General features: G+C 37.3%; 1 protein-coding gene across 9 annotated transcripts in view; it reads left to right on the plus strand.

The window, feature by feature from the left end:
- Nucleotides 1-18,531, plus strand: part of arl15b (ADP-ribosylation factor-like 15b) — a 61,262-nt gene extending 42,731 nt beyond the window's left edge. For 8 of the 9 annotated variants that reach the window (XM_035535631.1, XM_027007670.2, XM_027007662.2 and 5 more), the window contains one exon: nt 15,741-18,531. In XM_035535631.1, the coding sequence (XP_035391524.1) occupies nt 15,741-15,893 (153 nt within the window). In that variant the 3' untranslated portion in view covers nt 15,894-18,531. The remainder of the gene's footprint in view (nt 1-15,740) is intronic. The other variant, XR_003410450.2, reaches the window with a different exon arrangement.
- Nucleotides 18,532-18,809: the final 278 nt, after the last annotated feature.

Consider the following 18,809-nt stretch of genomic DNA (forward strand, 5'->3'; position numbering starts at 1 on the left):
GTGTGTGTAGAGACAAACTTTTGGAAATGGGAAAGTTTCGACTTTTAGACTTGGGTGAAACAAACAAACAAATGTAATTTGATATAATTTTGCTAGATTCATACTAAAACTACTCCTGCTGCTGCTACTAATAATAATAATCAAGAACTCTATATTCTTCTTTTATATTTTAGTTATGGAACAAAGTGGTGTACTTTGTACATTAAACAGTGTGTTAAGCATACTCCATCAAGAAAAGAATCTGTTGGGTGCTGAAATTTGGATCACATGTTCCTTTTTGGCTAGTAGGTGCTGTCTTATGGTAAACTGAAAAGGCTTGGGAGTTTTGGATGGGAAAACCCACAAGGCAGTACTTGTGTGAGGTCATGATCTCTGAATGTCTTCCAAATCTACCAGACCCACTGACCCTCTGAGACATACTGTCGACATTTCAAAACGGCCTTTTTTTCTCTTTCAGATGTTATATCTGTTGTAATCAAATCACTGTGCTCATGGACAACTATTACTCCTTCCAATGAGCTATTTTTAATCAATTATGTTTGAGTCTGACCAGCAAGTCTGGCCTGTCTGTGTTTTGTGTCTGTCTGTCTGGGTCTGTGTCTACATGTTTGAAAACGCGCCTGTGTGTGGGTTGATGTGGGTGGGTGTTTGCTTGCATGTGTGTGGTTGGGAGGATTGTGAGTGTGAGGGGAAGAAAGAGAGAAAAATCTGGAATAGTGTGCAATGCTTTACATACTTCCTCCAAAAATGCCAGCATTGCTAGGAATCAGTGCTATCCGATAGAAGCCAATTAGAATCATGCAAATTTGATCAGGCTAACTGCTCCCACCAGCTTAATGTTTGGCCACTGTCTACCTCAAACAGAAATGTTAAGAAAACTGCTTAAGGTGACGTCCAGTTAGAATGCGGATGGTGGAAGACTAATGTGGATTGTGGGGTCTGAGGCTTAAGGTTTGGCTATTATGTGCAGGTTAAGTGAAGGGAAAGCTAGCCATGGGTAAGAGTAGGGGGCTCCATTTCCCAGCAATGTATTTCTAGTGTTCTGGGGCACAAGTAGTGAAGGAGCATTTTGAATAGGTTATGAGCAGTCTAGACATCACTGTCGCTGAAATGATTTCTTGCATAACGGCTCTCCATCTTGTTATATCATGTTTGCTTGTTCAGGAGGCCAAGGTGCAAGAGCAGACAGGCTTTTCTCTCTGTGTATGCACATGTGTGCGTGATTTCACTCTGTCATATTTTCAGCCCATTGGTTTGGAAGTGAAGGCTCCAGGCAGCCTTTTGTTGGTCAGCTGTCACTTAATTCTGTTTTTCCAGTCATGTTTTTTACTGCGATGCTGCACTATGCTTCACTGTTGCTGTAACATAACTTATCCAGTTAATAGGCATCATGATTAACCTGGGGGTTACATCGTGTATAAAAGCACAAATTTTTGGGGTGTATAGAAATTCTATGGCTTAAATCGTGTGGAACGAGTGATTTGTCAGTCTTGTTACCTCTATTTTGAAACCTCTACCAGTGTTCTGTAAACTAGTCCTCGCAGTTGTATAAAGAGCTTACCTCTTCTAAATTCACATTCAGGCCATAAGCAAAGATTAGCTTTTTGTTGTTCATTTAAAAGGCTGTTTTCAAAATATTTTCCATAGAAGTAAGAAAAACTTTATTTATTTATTTTTTAAATTAAGTTCATTTGTAAAGATATCGGAAAATCCTAGAGATTGTTTTTTATTAAATGCAGACCATTTCACATCTTGAGATATTCAGCTGAAGATCCTGTACTACACTGCACTGCAAGTTTAACATCAAGGTGACTTATTACAAACCAAAAAATCCTACTGTAGTTTGAGGTTTGGTTTTCATTTACCCTGACCTGTTGCTTGTTGGTGTGGATGTCACCGTGCGCAGATATGTATTCTTTGAACTGTTGACTATAGGAATTGATAAATTCACATTTTTGACCGTTTGTTTTGCCCTTTGATAGTGATTTTGTTTTACTGTCTTCTGAAGTCTTGATAAAGATCTCAGGGATCCCTCTCCTTTTAGAATCACATGAGATCCGTTGTCATTGGACAATGGAATAGATTCCCCTTTTAACTCCTGTAGGTTCTGTACAAGCATGCCACCATGGTTTTCTGAGCTACAACAGTACTGCACTCTAAATGTGCTATCTATTATCAATGTTGAGAAGCTGAGAAGGTTCTCTGGAAGTGAAACACAAGGAAGGAGGAAGGAATTTGGAAGGAAAACTTAGCAACTTTGTCTTAGCAATGCTTACTTTACAATGAACTGTGAATGTGTGGAGTGCAGTTCTCCAATATAAATCCACTTTAAATAGGTTTGTACAGAGCAATTTCATAGCTCCATGGGTTTGATATCAATATGTTCTGGATGAGTTCAGTTTATTGGCTGAGTTCAGATTGCTGTCTTAGATTCAAGATCATTGAAGGACAGTTGGGTCTCTGGTCCTTAAACCACATCAGTGGAAGCCCCTGTATCAGTGGTTTTCTGGTCCACATTACTGAATCTTAGTGGTTCCATTGCAATATCAAGGTATTTCTGTGCCAGAAGCTGTTGAGCAACCTCTCAATTGACATAGCACATAAACGGACACATATAGTCACACTGCTTGGCCAGCACATTTTTTTTGTTTTGAAACATGAACATGATTTTGGCTGTATCTCTGGCTCTGAGCTACTTCATAAGGAATGTCTTTCCTCTTAGGAATCCCCAGCCACAACCCTTTTTACAGCTCTGCATGAAATATTGTTCCATTTATTTAGAAGATGAAATCTCTGCAGGAAAGGCTAGCAGCCTCTAGTATTTGGACAGAGTGGGGGCCTTGGGTGGGTCTGTGGTTTGCAATAAAATGAGTTTTTAGTGGGAGGTTTTTTATACATGATCTAGCAAAAGCTAAAGTTATAGTAACACTTATGGAATAGATTCTCAGCTACAGTTTTTTTTGATTCAACTTATTGGTCTCCTCCACTAATGCTAAATTTGTAAAGGAATCTGTCTTGTGCAGCCTCTCTTTTGCATTGCTCTGCATAAAACCAAATAATGAATTACAGTGGCATCATGTTCTCTATAGAATGATAGCCATCACAAGGCGCATTGCTTAGGCCTCATGCATTCCCAGTTAGGCCGTACGTTTACATTTGGGGTCCGGGAATGGCTAGGGAACTGTTGTTGTAGAGTAAAACAAGGCATTGCAATCTCACACAAGTTTGTGTTAGACACTATTTAAATGTCCCTTAAAAAAAAACTGTATTTTTGTCTATATGGATTGAAGAATTAAACATTTCTCTTGAGGAAAATGGTGGGTGTTTGGGTGGTTGTGTGTGGGTGTGTGCATACATGCCTTCCGAAGAACTTTGTGTTGAGGTGTTTGGGAGTGGTTGATTGCATATTAAATGTAAGGTTAGTGCATTAATCTCCCCCCCCCCCCCCAACCAAAAGTGCATTATACATTTAATATGATGATAATTTTAAATGTCTGAAGGTGTGGTGTTTTTATTAAAATAAATAGTCTCTCTCTCTCTCTCTCTCTCTCTCTCTCTCTCTCTCTCTCTCTCTCTCTCTCTCTCTCTCTCTCTCTCTCTCTCTCTCTCTCTATATATATATATATATATATATATATATATATATATATATATATATATATATATATATATATATATATATATATATATAAAATGACACACACACACACTGCCTGGCCAAAAAAAGGGTCACCACCTGGATTTAACTATGCAAATAGGTAAGAGCCTCCCATTGGATAATTACTGCATGGGTGATTGTTTCAGCTGGCAACAAGTTATTTAATCCTAACTGATGCAGTGAGTAGCTTCTCATTTGTGAAACAATCATGTTGAAAGACGCATCTGTTTCAGAAGGGTCAAATTATTGGTATGCATGAAGCAGAGAAAAGGAGATTGCTGCTGAAATTCCCCCCCCCCCTAAATAATTGGGTTAAGAACTGTCCAACTCATTATTAAAAAGTGGAAGGACAGTGGGGAAACATCATCTTCGAGGAAGGGATGTGGTCAGAAAAAATCTTGAATGATTGTGATCAGTGATCGCTTAAATGTGTAGTGAAATCAGATCGTAGAAAAACAACAGTAGAACTCAGGGATATGTTTAATAGTGAAAGTAAGAGCATTTCCACACGCACAATGTGAAGGGAACTCAAGGGATTGGGACTAAACAGCTGTGTAGCCTTAAGAAAACCACTTGTCAGTGAGGCTAACCGGCAAAAACGGCTTCAGTTTGCTAGGGAGCATAAAGATTGGTCTTTGGAGCAGAGAAAAGGTCATGTGGTCTGATGAGTCCACATTTACCTTGTTCCAGAGTGATGGGCGCATCAGGTTAAGTAGAGAGGCGGCTGAAGTGATGCACCCATCATGCCTAGTGCCTGCTGTACAAGCCTGTGGAAGTGCTATGATCTGGGGTTGCTGCAGTTGGTCAGGTCTAGGTTCAGCAACGTTATGTGCCCAAAGAATGAGGTCAGGTGACTACCTGAATATACTGAATGACCAGGTTATTCTATCAATGGATTTTTTCTTCCTTGATGGCACGGGCATATTCCAAGATGACAATGCCAGGATTCATCAGGCTCAAATTGTGAAAGAGTGGTTCAGGGAGCATGAGACATCATTTTCACACATGGATTGGCCACCACAGAGTCCAGACATGAACCCCATTGAGAATCTGTGGGATGTGTTGGAGAAGACTTTGCGAAGTGGTCCAAATCTCACATCATCAATACAAGATCATGGGGACTAATTAATGCAACTCTGGACAGAAATAAATGTTGTGACATTGCAGAAGCTTGTGGAAACGTTGCCACAGCGAATGTGTGCTGTAATCAAAGCTAAAGGCAGTCCAACAAAATATTTGTGTGTGTGTGTGTGTGTGTGTGTGTGTGTGTGTGTGTGTCTGTGTGTGTGTGTCTGTGTGTGTGTGACTTTTTTTGGCCAGGCAGAGTGTGTGTAATATATGCCCTTGGGTGTTTTTTGGTTTTATTGGATATTACATATGACTATTAGTCAAAACTATAAATGCATACAAGCTTGGACTAGTTATTTGGCGTTATCTATGTCTAACTCCATGTTACCTGTTAGAAGTTACTGGGTGCAAAGAACAACATGCAACAAATTTTGAATTGTTACCTTTGGCTATCCTACTGTTTTTAAACATTCAATTCTGCACTGAGTACTGTGATTGGATGAGAGCCAATCTTTTTTCCTTTTCTTTTTTTTCCCCTTTTGGTGCTTGTAGCAGGAGTAGGAATAAAGAGAAGCATGTTGTATGTGGTTGGTTTGTGTAGTATGTGTGGCTCTGGGTCCGATGGATTTCAGATGGATTTGTTGATCATACGGAGAACAGTTGTGTGTTGATGTGAGCTTGCCAGCAGGTCACCTGTCAAAGCCTGAAGGAAGGAATATGTTTGTTTGTTTGTTTGTGTGTATCTGTTGTGTGTATTTGAGCTTGATCTTTGGGCATGTTTTTTGGAGATCACTTTCGACATGCACATAGACAGTCACTTGATGGGTCAATCACTTGATGGAAAAACAGGCAATTACAAACCAAGAGCACTGCAGACAGCTGGCATGCTGCCAGTCCTCTCTGGCCCAGATGTGAACAGTCAGGCTTTGCATAAATTAAGTTACCGTAAATCTGTACTGTAGCCAGGTGATTATACTAAGCAGACAGGCGGACAAGCAAGCCCAGCAGTTCCTACTGGGGCCCCAAGGGTATGTGTGCATGCAGTGCTGTGGCATCCGGGTTCTGCTTGCCCAGTGCTCCAGGTTCTCACAGCAAGGCTTCGTCCTGCTTCCATCAAATAGTCTATATATCTCACCATCACAAAGTAAAGGTAAAAAGAGGAAAAAAAAAAAAAAAAGCTCTCCATGGAAGTTGACATGGAGCTCTTGCTGATTTCTGAGTTTCTCCATATGTTTACCCTGAGGGGTATTTCAGAAAGCAGGTTTAGCAACTAACCTGGGTCTGTTAACTATGAGCTCATGGAAAATCGGGGGTTTTCAGTTCCAAAAACCGAGCTCATAGTTATTGTATGGTAGTTGCTACAGTAACATACACTGTGAAGCTCACCTGCTATCTAGCAGGTATACTGGACATGAACAAAAGTTAACCATCAGAACACTGCTATAACTGTACCTAGGATTACATTGATGATGTAACTCATTAATTATAAGGAGTGATTAGACTTTGTTTTAAGCATGATATCTTCACTAACCTACCATTTTCAGCTGAATTAATTTACTCAGTGTTCTTAACCGTCACATTTCACATGATGTATCCTTGATTCAGCTACAAATTTAATCAGTATTCTACTTTTTTTTTTTTTTTTTTTTTTTTTTTTTTTTCTCCCCCGTTCTTTTTTTTAAGCTTTTAGCGGCGGGCGTTATATATAAAAAAAGTAGTCCATTCCGCTTACTTCAGCAAACCATTCAGCAAACATTTCCCTGGGCATAAATCTGTGAAAGTCAACAAGGTCTCCATAGAATTTTAAGTATGTTACGGTCTACATAGACCCGCATATCTGTAATTACTCCTACAGTTGCAAATGTATGTGAATAGAAAGCTTTCCATACCATTAAAGTGCAGGCAATGACATTTTCTTCCAGTTTAAGGCCTTATTTCATACTGTTTGCTTTTCTTGACTTAATAGTAGTTATAAAAATTTTATGTCAACAGCCCAATTGTTTAACAATTGGCTATATGATTTATGCATTGCAAGATGCAACAAATTTGGACATGGGTGATGGCATGTCACTTCATGTCATTGTCTTATAGTCACATTTTGTGTCCCATGTGATTTGTTTCCTTCTTGGACACAGAGGCACCCCTGCCTGCTGTCTCCTATGACATCACATCCTGCAACAGCCAGGATCGAGATAGGTAGCCAGGCCAGGCCAGGCTCCAGTGCCTCAGTGGACTCAGTCACTCATGAGAAGGCAGGAAACTTTACTGTTGCTTGTTTGGTTCTACAGATAGCCATATCACACTGAGAAAAGAACTACAACCATCATAGAAAAAGTCCTTAAGAGACACCACTGGCATAAAATTACTACTTATTAAATGACTTCTTACTAAATGAAATAACAAAAACCATCACCATCCTCCTGCATGTTTCGAAAAGGCAGTCTTTTTATTTACTGAAAAGAAAGTCAGTTTTGTTACAGAATGTGAATATTTAATCTAATATTTAATATGGTCTGTAAATTCATATATGACCCTGTCTGTTATTATGAAACATTGTGGCTCTGTTCTTATGCAGTAACATGTTTCATATATGTTGCCTTTCTTGCACTTATAGCTCTGGATACATGTATATCTTTTGCAACTTTAACTTGATGTATGCTACTCAAAATACTCATCATATGCAAGACCAGTGGAAGTTAGCCTTCTTCCTGTCTTCTATATAGAATGAAGATCAACTATAACACTACCAGTACCACTGCAGAAATGAAGTGGCTATGAGTAAAAAGATCTTACCACTTTGAATTATGCTCAAAAACATTTTACTTTTTCTTTACTGTCAATACTACTTAATTAAAGTTTATATTAAAATATAAAAATCATCTCCACCCAAATTAAAACATCAGAAACCAGCAAAATAGCATAAACATGTTGAATGACTAAACAGGCTTTAGGCTATGAACTCATCTCTTGACCCATATTTCTTTAGAATGCCAACTGTTCTTTTGCAGCGTTGCTTTATTTGTTAAAGTTAACTGCATGTGCATAAGTAAACATTAAAGTTCTGATACAGTGGAACAAGAAGCTCCACAGTTTTTATTGTTCACATCCACGTTGAATTCTATTATCAGTGCTCAGTTGATGAGGATTGCTTGCAAAGTTAACTGTGAACATGGTTCTGACTTGTTTCTCAACTTTGATCACTGAAATTTTAACTGGCTGTTCTGGAACCCATAACTGAGTATGTTGGGTTGAGTTAGGTCTGCTTGGAAGTTAAAGTTAAGTTTAAGGTTTGTTACACCTGTTTTCTGAAATGGCCCTATGGTTCAAAACCAATATAACCTAATTTATAGCAAGTGCTTCATAATTCAATTCTATACCAGATCGAATAGGTGTGAGTTTTTGGAATATGGAATTCAGTGGTTCTAGAATGGTATGAACTCTTGGCACCACTTTTACTTTAGCTGTTCATTAGGTGTTATAATAAACAGCCATTGTCATCTCTCTCTCATTGTGGCAACTATTTAACTGCCAAAACTTCTGCTTATCCAAAAGTCTATCCATAAAATTTTATTGTCATTTATCTGCTTATGTCAACTATATGAAAATTGTTCATATATGGCTGCTGATAGTATTTAGCCAAGTTAGCATGACTTTCTAAGTAGTCTTTCCAAGTTCCTGTAATGTCTGGTTCTGGAGCGATGTCTGATTTTGATATAGTTTCACTGGGAATTGGGGACAATGAAATACTGATTGCTTACATACCATTCTTGAAGGACAAAGGCAGGGAATGCTGCCTCTCTGCTGAGATGTGTTTATTTTATTTGGTCAGTGAAAATAGTTGGCTTGTACTTGAAACATCCTTCCTCTCTTCCCAAGTGAGAAATTGGAGGTATTTTCTAAGCACTGCTATCTTAATTTCTAGCAAATAAATTTGACAATGTTTATCTATATAATAAATTAAGCAACTTTTTTTTTTTTTTTTCCCCCAAGCTATTCAAGTTAATTTTGTTTTTAATAAAAAACAAACTGGGATCTCTTTTAAGCTTCTATGTCAGTGGCACTTTGATTCCTTTTTTGATGATGCAGATATTCACATTTAAGCAAATTTCATGATAGTATAGCAAATCTTTGAAAATATTTCTCAACTGGCTCCACATATTTAGCTTATTTTCTACACCCATATAGAAGAATTTCGTACCAGCCGTTATTACCCACTATACCCTATACTATCCACTTTGCCACAGGCCGATGTTTCACCATTCAGCTATTGGACAGTGTCCTCTCTCCCTTCTCATATAGTTGCATGTTTTTTGAATTTTCAACTAGTTCCACTCAGAAACAATAGTCAATTGGTATAACTGTGCTTTCCAAGTATGATCAGGCTCAACAACAGGGATTGTGTAATTTTGTAGCGATGAAGTCTCGCACAAGGAAATCTTAATCAACATTCTTGGCATGGCTAGGGGTGCTTTGCCTGAAAGGATGTTTTGTTTGATTATTTAATTCTTAATTTTTCCCCCACTCTCTTTGTTTTTAGCATGCTGTCAGAGTAGACTGTTTTATACAGTTTTTGACCATTGCCTGTCAGTTAAGAGTGTGGGGACATTTACACAAATGTGACACTGACACGATGCTTGTGCACTTTTGCGCCTTTTTCCTTGAAGTTTAGGTTGCAAGAAGCCAGTGTGACGAAGTCCATGCTCTGTAGGCTTCATCAGTGCTCCAAGGTCTTGGGACTGTGTCATGTAGGAAAGGAGACAGTAGGCTCAATGTCCAAAATCGTGTTTCTTTATCTGCGGTTCTGCCCCTGTCAACCTTGTCCAGCATACTTGTGTAGTATGTAGGAGAGCTACAGAGAATCCTCAAATAAAAAGGCAAAGTCTTTGCACAATTGGAAAAGAGGTATATTGTATGACTTACTCATGCAATCAATATCTTTTTTGGAGGAAAAAAGCGATCCTGCAGTAAACATTTTTTGTTTGTCATGTTTTGTATCTAGGTTTTGTTCTTTTTCTTTTCCATAGTGGTCTCACTCTTCTATTTCTTCTTCGGTATTTAGAAAAAAAAAGGCCTGGTTTTATTGTGACACAGATGTTCAGTAAAATTAGCGATGACATCATTGATTTCCAAACTAGGTAATTGAGTAGTAGTAATCAAACATTCCATGTATCTATTCTAGACATTCTTGACTATCTTGAGCTTTACCTTGTGACATTAATAAATGAAATGATTAATTAATTCTCCCTGTCTGATTTCACTGCGAGTTATCAACCATTTCACTGCGAGTTATACTGTGTATGACTATGTATGTGACAAATAAACCAAACTTGAAACTGATTTGCTGCTCCTACACTATCCATTTTCCTAGGATTTCACTGGTAGTGGTATCTTAGCATAGCAAAGAGGCTTTGGACTGGATGGTTGCTGTGTTTTAGCTGTTGACTGACTAATGCATTTCTCATGTTGTAATATTGTATCCAGAGGAATACTTAGTACTGTAGTTCTTTAATGCATCTGCTATATATTACCTAGAACTTAGGAAAAGGTCTGAGTGTATACTTGGTGTACTGCAATATCTCATGCTTTCTCTTTCTCCACTCTGTCTATCTTCCTCATTTATGCTCTTTCTTTCTCAGTTTAGTATTTGCTTAGTTGGCATTTCAAGCAGTTTGCCTGTCCTTTCCAACACTTACTCTTTTGTGCTGTTTTTCAGACTGTCTGAAGTATATAGCCTGGCCATGTATGTATTGGAATGTATTTTTGTTGATGCCTTATGCTTGCATAACTTATCAGACAGTCACAATATGTGAATGTGTCATCCAAGAAACAACTAGATTTTTTTGTGTGTTGTTGTGAGCATCATGGCCTCAGACATTTCTGATTAGGGTTTTCAAGGGATCCACATGATGATAAATAGGTTTGTTTTATGCCTGTGTATGTGCTTCAAATATATTGGTATATTTAAAAATATATTGAATTTTATATATATATATATATATATATATATATATATATATATATATATATATATATATATATATATATATATATATATATATATATATATATAGAGAGAGAGAGAGAGAGAGAGAGAGAGAGAGAGAGAGAGAGAGAGAGAGAGAGATTCAAAATAGATTAATTTGTCCATATCATGCAGGCATAATGGACCAGACCGGCATCAGTTATGTATTTCAAGTTTATTGTCCCTAGTGGGAAATTGGTCATACAGCATGACCCAAAACAAAACATACATATTTAAAACATAAGAACAAACAAAACAAAACTCCACTACTAAAAAAGGTTATATAAAATAGTTTATCTGTTACACCTGGTCCTTGGAAGTTTATTCCTTCTGCCTGACTAGTAGTAGTTCAAATTCACCATGTAGAGGGTGGGAAGAATTACTGATGATATTCTCTGCCCTTCTTCTTACCCATCTATTGAAAATATCTGACAGTGAAAATTGTCTTGTTAATCTTACCCAATACATTTAGAACCTTATTCAGCTGGTTTCCATTCTTGAGTTTCAAATTACCATAACACAATTAAACCGTTTGTTAAAATGGATCCAGTGAAAACTTAATAAAATAATACCATCAATTATTTGTTTACAAACATTTAATTGCCTTAAAAATCATGATCTCTGGTTTAATTTCTTACTGATCAGCTATATTTTTGGTCGAAAGTTCTTATCCATCACAGTTTCCAGGTATTTATATCTGTTCACAAGTTCCACAATTTGACCGCAGTCCTAGTTTCTGTGAGTTGTGTGCTGTTTTACTCTAAAGTTAATGACTATACCTATGGTTTTTGAAACATTTAGCTTCAGAAAATTGTTTGCAATAACTAACAAATTCAAGTACTATAAGCACATGCGATGTCTACCTACCTGTAGCAGACTGACAATACCTGAATCATCTGTGAATTTGATAACATCTGTCCTCCTGCTGTCATTCTGGTGGTGTATAAACTAAACAGCAAAGGAGACGAAACATATCCTTGTGGTGATGAGCGCTATTCGGACAGTGCACTATTAGGGCCGGAAAAAAGGAAACTTGGTTTAAAAAAAAAAAAAAAGTTTAAAAAACTCAAATCCAGTTTACAATGGTAACATCAGGATTAAAAAGGCACAAAAATTTGTCAGCCAGAATGGTGCTCCTGGATTGTATTAAACGCAGAAGAAAAATGGATAACTAAAAACCTGGCATGAGTTTTTGTGCCTTCCGGGCACTTATGTACATAAGTAAGCCAAGTAGTTACAATGTCCTATTCTCTCTAGGCAAAACGTTTGTATTTTCTACCAGCTGGCTGGGTTCTTATTCTCTGTCCACAGATGGAGAACCATTTAATACTTTTTGTATAAAACTACTATTATCTATTCCTACTGACAAGCAGATTCAGATATTCTGTAATACTATTGCTATATTCAATTGAAGATACAAAAATGCATTCACTAGTTGAGTCACTGTTTAAACCATCTAAACTAGACGGTTATACAATGACTAAAATGGCATGCATAGCACAGAGTACAGACACTGCACTTCCTAACATATTGAGGAAGCATGTTTTTAAAAAGGGGAAGGAACCAGTCGTACAGACTTCTCAAGATGCAAGTGCATATGTACTGCATATGAAGTACGTATATAACCACTGTAAGAACAAGTAACAGAAAAAACACCAAATAAACATGCCCAGTAGGGGGCAGGACAGGGAAAAAATAAAACCCACCAGCAAGAAAGAAAGAGGGAGGTGGGAAAGGTCCTTTTACATATTATATATTACCACAGACAACTGGTATAATGCAGCAAATAAGTCACAAAAAGCTGCTTTTCAGAGTGGCAGTGGAGAACTGGACTAACTTTGAAATGCTCTAGAAAAAGATCCCATATCTTAAAGAAATTACAGTTGCAATCTAGAAATTGCCCCTCATTTTTTTTCTATCTTACCAAAATATAAGAGATCTTTCAGCTAGTGAAAAACAGATGGTGGGGCAAGTGACTTCCACTTGAGTAGAATGAGCCTTCTAGCTAACAAGGTGACAAATGCTATGAAATTCACCTTGTAGCTTGACATCAATAGAGTGGATGGCAACACCCCCAGCAAGATAGTTACAGGGGTGGGATCAAGCGATATTTTCCGAATCCTGGAAAGAACTCTGAATATATCAGACCAATATTTATGAATGGAAGAGCAGGATATAAACAGATAGATTAAAGAAGCTGGAACTTAGTTTTTCCATGTACATGTTCTAAAGAGGCGATGTAAAATTTTGAATTGTATCAAGCTATGTCTGATACAGAAAGACTGGCTTTTAATAGTAGAAAGGGGGTGGTGATTGGACATGGAGAAAGTTCTGCCATATATGTTCAAGTGAAAAGGATTTTTTTTAATTTAAAGGTAAATTTAATTTAAAGTTGTTTTCAAGAAAACTTCAGTGGGAGAGCTTTCTGGTTCTAAGGGAAATACTGTAAATACTGGAAAAATGTATTATTGGGCAACTGAAATTTGTCTGTTATGCAAATTTTCAGTCAATGTACAATAAGCAATACCCAACTTTGACCATAGCCAAAAAGCTCCACCCATAATGGATGGAGGAAAGCTGTGATTGTGGTGCAAAGGGGCATGTATTGAGTACCTTAAGGCTTCAATTTTTCAAACTGTAGCCAATAGTATCAAACAATTAGCAGCCCAATAATAAAATTGAAAATTGTGTAGTGCAAGCCCTTCTGAGCTTTTGGGTATTTCTAAATATATTTTCTGAAGCCTTGCAGGCTTTCTGCTCTGAAGGAATTCTGACATAATCGCTTCAGGTATAAGAATTTAGGAAGAACATTCATTTCAATTGAATTAATGCGTTTAGCTAGAGATGGGGGAAGAATTGATATCCTGATAGTTTTATCCAGAAGAGACAAGAAGTTGGCTTTGAACAGGCCTTCAATCTCATCTGTAACCTGGATTTAAATGTAATAACAACCACTTTAAATGGTGGCGTATAGAGGAAAATTGTGGGCAGCTGGGTTCAAGAGAAATAAATCAAAGTTAATTTGTACCCAGAAAGTGATCCAAAAATGTCTAATATAGACAAAATAGTAGTGATGTCTTTTAAGTTTGAAATAAAGAGCAAAAGATCATCTGCACCGAGCAACATTTTCTGTTCAATACCATATCTGAAAACGCAAGATATCCTAGGGTTGAAATGTAAGGTGGCACAATGGCAATGGCAATGGCCAAAAGCTGAGGAAACCTTTTCTAGTGCCACGTAGAAGAGGAAAATAACCAGAATGCACATTATTAGTTCTGACAGATGCACATGGAGAAGAATATAGGAGCCTCACCCATGAAATAAAGTTCTGACTGAATCCAGACTTTTCCAACGTATAGTATAGTAGTACCACTGCAAACGATCAAATGCCCTCTCTACGTCTAAGGGTACTAGGACCTCCGGTAATGTCAATGATGAAAGATTATAGATGAAATTAAACAAATGTCTAATAGCAGATACTCTTTGTCATCGGAAATAACTGGTTATTAAAGCATCACGGTGAACATGATGCAGTTCCTCTTTCCCAGTTTAAATCTATTGTAACTGGTCTATGATCAGATATGACAATAAAATTATAATGACAAGAGCGTGCCGAGAGGAGTCTATTGTCCAAACGAAAATAGTCAATGCGTGTGAAGGTATGGTGTAGATATGAAAATAAAAATGCCCTGCTGGTAGAGTTAAGGAATCTCCAAAATTTGAATGATAGTCTTTGGAGAAGATGGGTTGGACAATTTTATCATGGTGGATGGTTTTCAAATGAGTGTCTGTTTTGTTTTGTTTGGTTTTTTTTGTTTTTGATTTTTTAATTAAAAAAAAACAAACAAAAAAAGCGATGTGTCCTAAGAGTGCAAAGGTAATGAAGTACTCAACTTTGTTTAACTGGCTAATTCAACCCTTTGACGTTCCAGCTAGTGAATTTCAGCATGTCTCCCCCAAACTGTCTGAGTTGCATAGTGAAGTCATGCATCAAAGATGCAGTTGTTTGTCAATTAGCAGTGGTAGTAAATGTATGTATCCTTGAAAAAGATCAAAGGACCAAAACACAAAATGAAATGAGAGAGAAAGAAAGAATGGAATCACCACCATACATTCAACTGCCGAAAGTTCACCCCAAACATGATGCACAGTTACTCTCCTCAAAAATACTTTTATGAAATTTATCTCAAAACAGTCCAGCTCAATAACCTAAACCAGCTGGGCCAAGTGCAAAATATATATGCAGCAGCACAGTTAAGTAGAGCAGAGGAATACTGACAATGTTAGACAACAGTGGAAAATGAGAGCTCAAGTATTAACTTTAAATTAAAACTTTAAAGTTTTAAAGTCCGGTTAAATTCCAAATTTAAAAAGTGAAGGCAGTGTTATGCCGCCTTCATCCATAAGGATTATACTGAATGCTCATTATGAAGTGTATCGTTGACACTAGAGGCAGGACATCTAGCAAGTCAACAGTATTAGGTAAATATAAATGACATCCCTACCAGCATTCCAGGTACAACTATCATGGCAAGCCTTAACTCATTTTCATATCAACAAAGTCCTGTTGTGTATTCTCTGTCTATTTTTGAGATTGTCACATTTTGCTTTTAGTGCCTTCACTTCTGATGAAGAGAGTTCAGACAATTTGGGTGCAAATTGAAAGTCTTAGTTGGAATCAAATCTTCACAAAAAAACTATATAACAAGAAACAACCTGTCAGTTCATCAGTGATGAATCCATAAAGGTGCTGTAGTTTGTACAGTTAAAAATTCCTGCTGTTGTAAGATGAGCTCCTTGACCACTTTAACCTCCTTTTATTACTGTTTTAATGCTTTTCTTTATGTGCTACAAGGGCAGCACACATCACAAGAGAAGCAGCCATTCACATTTAATCCTTTAGATTTAGTGTATTTAGATGAATACACACCACCAGTTCCTTGCCAGTTCCTTCTCTAATGTCTCTCCCTCCTTTTTTGTCTCTCCCAACAGATAAAGAAATACTTTGAGTTGGAACCTTTGGCTCGTGGTAAAAGCTGGGTGCTGGAGGGCAGCACAGTGGACAACATGGATGCTGTAAAGGAGAGCTTCAGCCAGCTCATCAACCTGCTGGAAGAGAAGGACCAGGACACCGGAAGGATATGATCTAGCGGAAACTGTAGATCCCAGCATTCTTTGCGCCAAACACTACAAACCGCTGCATTGCCATAGGCCAATTTTGCATGACCTCTGAGCACAGCAGGTTTGCCTCCAGCACTGAAACCTAACAAATCAAGCAGGGAACCATGTGACCATCATGAGGTCTTAGACTTAAGGATTCATATCTGCCAAGAAATAATGGGGCTCATCATATTTGAAATATGACTTCTCTCAACAACTTTGTATTAACCAAGTACAAGTGTACAGCACTTGATAACTATTGTCAATTTGTGTGTGTGTGTGTGTGTGTGTGTGTGTGTGTGTGTGTTTGTTTTTGTCCTGTGTAATACAGACTTAGCTGCACATTGCTACTTAACTGATAAACTTTCACTTGCGTGGTATGTAGAGAATCTAGAACGTTTTTCTTGTTTGTGATGGATTGTTTTGTTTAGTGGGCACACTTGTGCGCATCTGCAGCAGATGAGTTTGTACTAAAAAGCCTTAAAGTATGTCCCGATGTGTTTGTAAACCAAATGATAAATTGACAAGTGTATCAAGTGATGTATCAGTCCGTAGATGTAACTTTGATCTTAAAGAATAGTGGCCATAAAATACTCAGCACTTGTAGTTAAAAACAAAAAATTACTTCCTTGTCATGGCATACAATAAAATGTGTGGATTCAAACTCTTAGTATTATAGAAATTAATTTAGAGATGCATCATCAAGAAATCATTTTTGAGGTTTTTGTTTTGTATGTTTGTTTTGTTTTTTAATTATTATTGTTTCCAAGGGATTTTCACTAAAGCTTCTGGAATATTGTAATACTTTTCACTAGTCTATATTTTCCCCATAATTCAGAGCATCACTTGTATTTGTTTTACCTGTATGACAAGTCTTGTCTCTTAATAGTAATTAATCATGGTAATGAATCATCTCAAAGGTTCAGTGACTGTAATCATCAATTACAACAGTGCTATACAGCATAAAAAGTTAGACATATGTGAATGATGTGACTGGTGAAAAGTGAATACTTTTGGTATGGATTAATTACCTGTATTTATGTAGAAAACATATTTGTTGAAAATAAATGTCTTCTGTACTGTTGCCTTGGAATGCAAACTGCTCGTTTGCACACCCACAACACCCAGCCGGCTGCACCTTTTCAGATAGAGTGTGCGTTGTCCACTTGGACTCCTTTGTCTCAACTCCTACTCCTCTCTAAAACTCAGAATGGATGTCACACTAGTATGCTGAGCTAGAGTTATTTCAAACTGTTCACATGATGGTGTCCTAAATCTGAAGTGTTCATCAACCCCACTGACACCTGGGAAATGTCATCTTTGTAGTATACATTCAGCACCCTGGTGTGTTGGTATCACTTAAAAGATTTTATCCCCCTGGACAATTCAACTGCCTTTTTGTAATTTAAAAATTTGTACATTTGTTACACTTTTTTTTGGTGAGGGAGTGCTCATGCCTGCTTTTGTAATGGAATAAATATGGATTTGAGTTAATTGCAAAATTATTAACTCTGTAAATATGTAATTTATGACTAATTTCCATTGAGAACATGGTCTCAATAAAGGCTGATGTATGACAAATGTTATCTGTGATGAGTGCAACATCAGCATGAGTGATTTTGTCATGAAGTAATTGGTCCCTATATAGGGAAATGTGTGCAGAAAGAATTAAATGACTTTAGGTGAAGATTTGGATTAGGTCACCTATTGAGCATATTAGTGTTGGGCTTTCCTGAATATGGATTAAGACAAGTCTGCATTGCCAATATGAAATCAGTCTTCTCTGTAATTTACAGTGTAATTTGACTGCATAAATACTCCATTCATGGTTTGTAAATTAATTTATAACAAGGACTCGTATAAAATGTATACCTTTTTGCTTTTCATGTCAGAAGCATCCCTGCTGTATCCCTGCCCATTCCAGATTGGTCTTTAAAAAAAAACCCTGAGCTTTTATTTACAAATGTTTTCCTTTTGTGCTGATCTGAACCCTCTTGTGACAGAGGTGGAAGAAGGCTTTCCTCTAGGCTAGCTAAGCGTTACTCAGTGGATTTCATTTACAAGAGATGAGTCATGCATGATCTACCCAGACGCCTCTCTGTCCCTGCTGGTCTGAGACCATAGCCCTGGATATCATTTCTCTTCATTAGTTTGCAGGAGTTTCCATTAAGCCTGATGTTAACACTCTTTCTCCACTAGCTGATTTATCGATGTTCACTAGTTCACAGACGAGTAGATCAAAGTCAGGTCAGGTTCTAATAAGTGTTCTAATAAAACATAAGTGTTCAGTGTCGTGTTATTTTTTGTTTGCTTGTTTGTTTTTCTTTGATTTTTTTTTTTCTTTAATTTTTCAGACTGCCCATCTTCTTGGAGCAGTTTTATGTGGAAAATATGAGTGAGCAACTTCAGGGTGCAGTAGGGTAATGGAGTGTGCTGTGCCGATTACTCGGCCACTAACAATTCAAAATCAACGATCTACAATATATGCACCAGCTATAAATATTCATATTTTATATAGGGAATGGCAATTGGCCAGAAGAAGAATATTATATCATTTGTAGTTTGTTTTTGTTTTGTGGTTTTGTTTTTTGGTTGTTTGTTTGGTAAGTTTCTTTGGAATAAAATGGAAATTAAATTGTGAATCAAAGAAGCCCTCGCAGATATCACTCTTTTGAAAACTGAGAATATATGTCTAGCTAAAAGACCATATCCAAAAGAAGTCAAGAGTAGCAGACAGCCCCAGACACATTAGTATGCAGACAGATTAATATTTGGGATTAATATTTAAACTCTATCTATGTCTGAACAACTCCACAAAGCTGTCTGCCAGACAGAAACTTTAAATATGTTCCGCTTTTATTCAGCGTCAGTCTGGCAGGCAGAATTATGTTAATCTTTAAA

Source organism: Electrophorus electricus, chromosome 17 (genome assembly GCF_013358815.1).
Source record: "Electrophorus electricus isolate fEleEle1 chromosome 17, fEleEle1.pri, whole genome shotgun sequence".
Lineage (NCBI taxonomy): Eukaryota > Metazoa > Chordata > Actinopteri > Gymnotiformes > Gymnotidae > Electrophorus > Electrophorus electricus.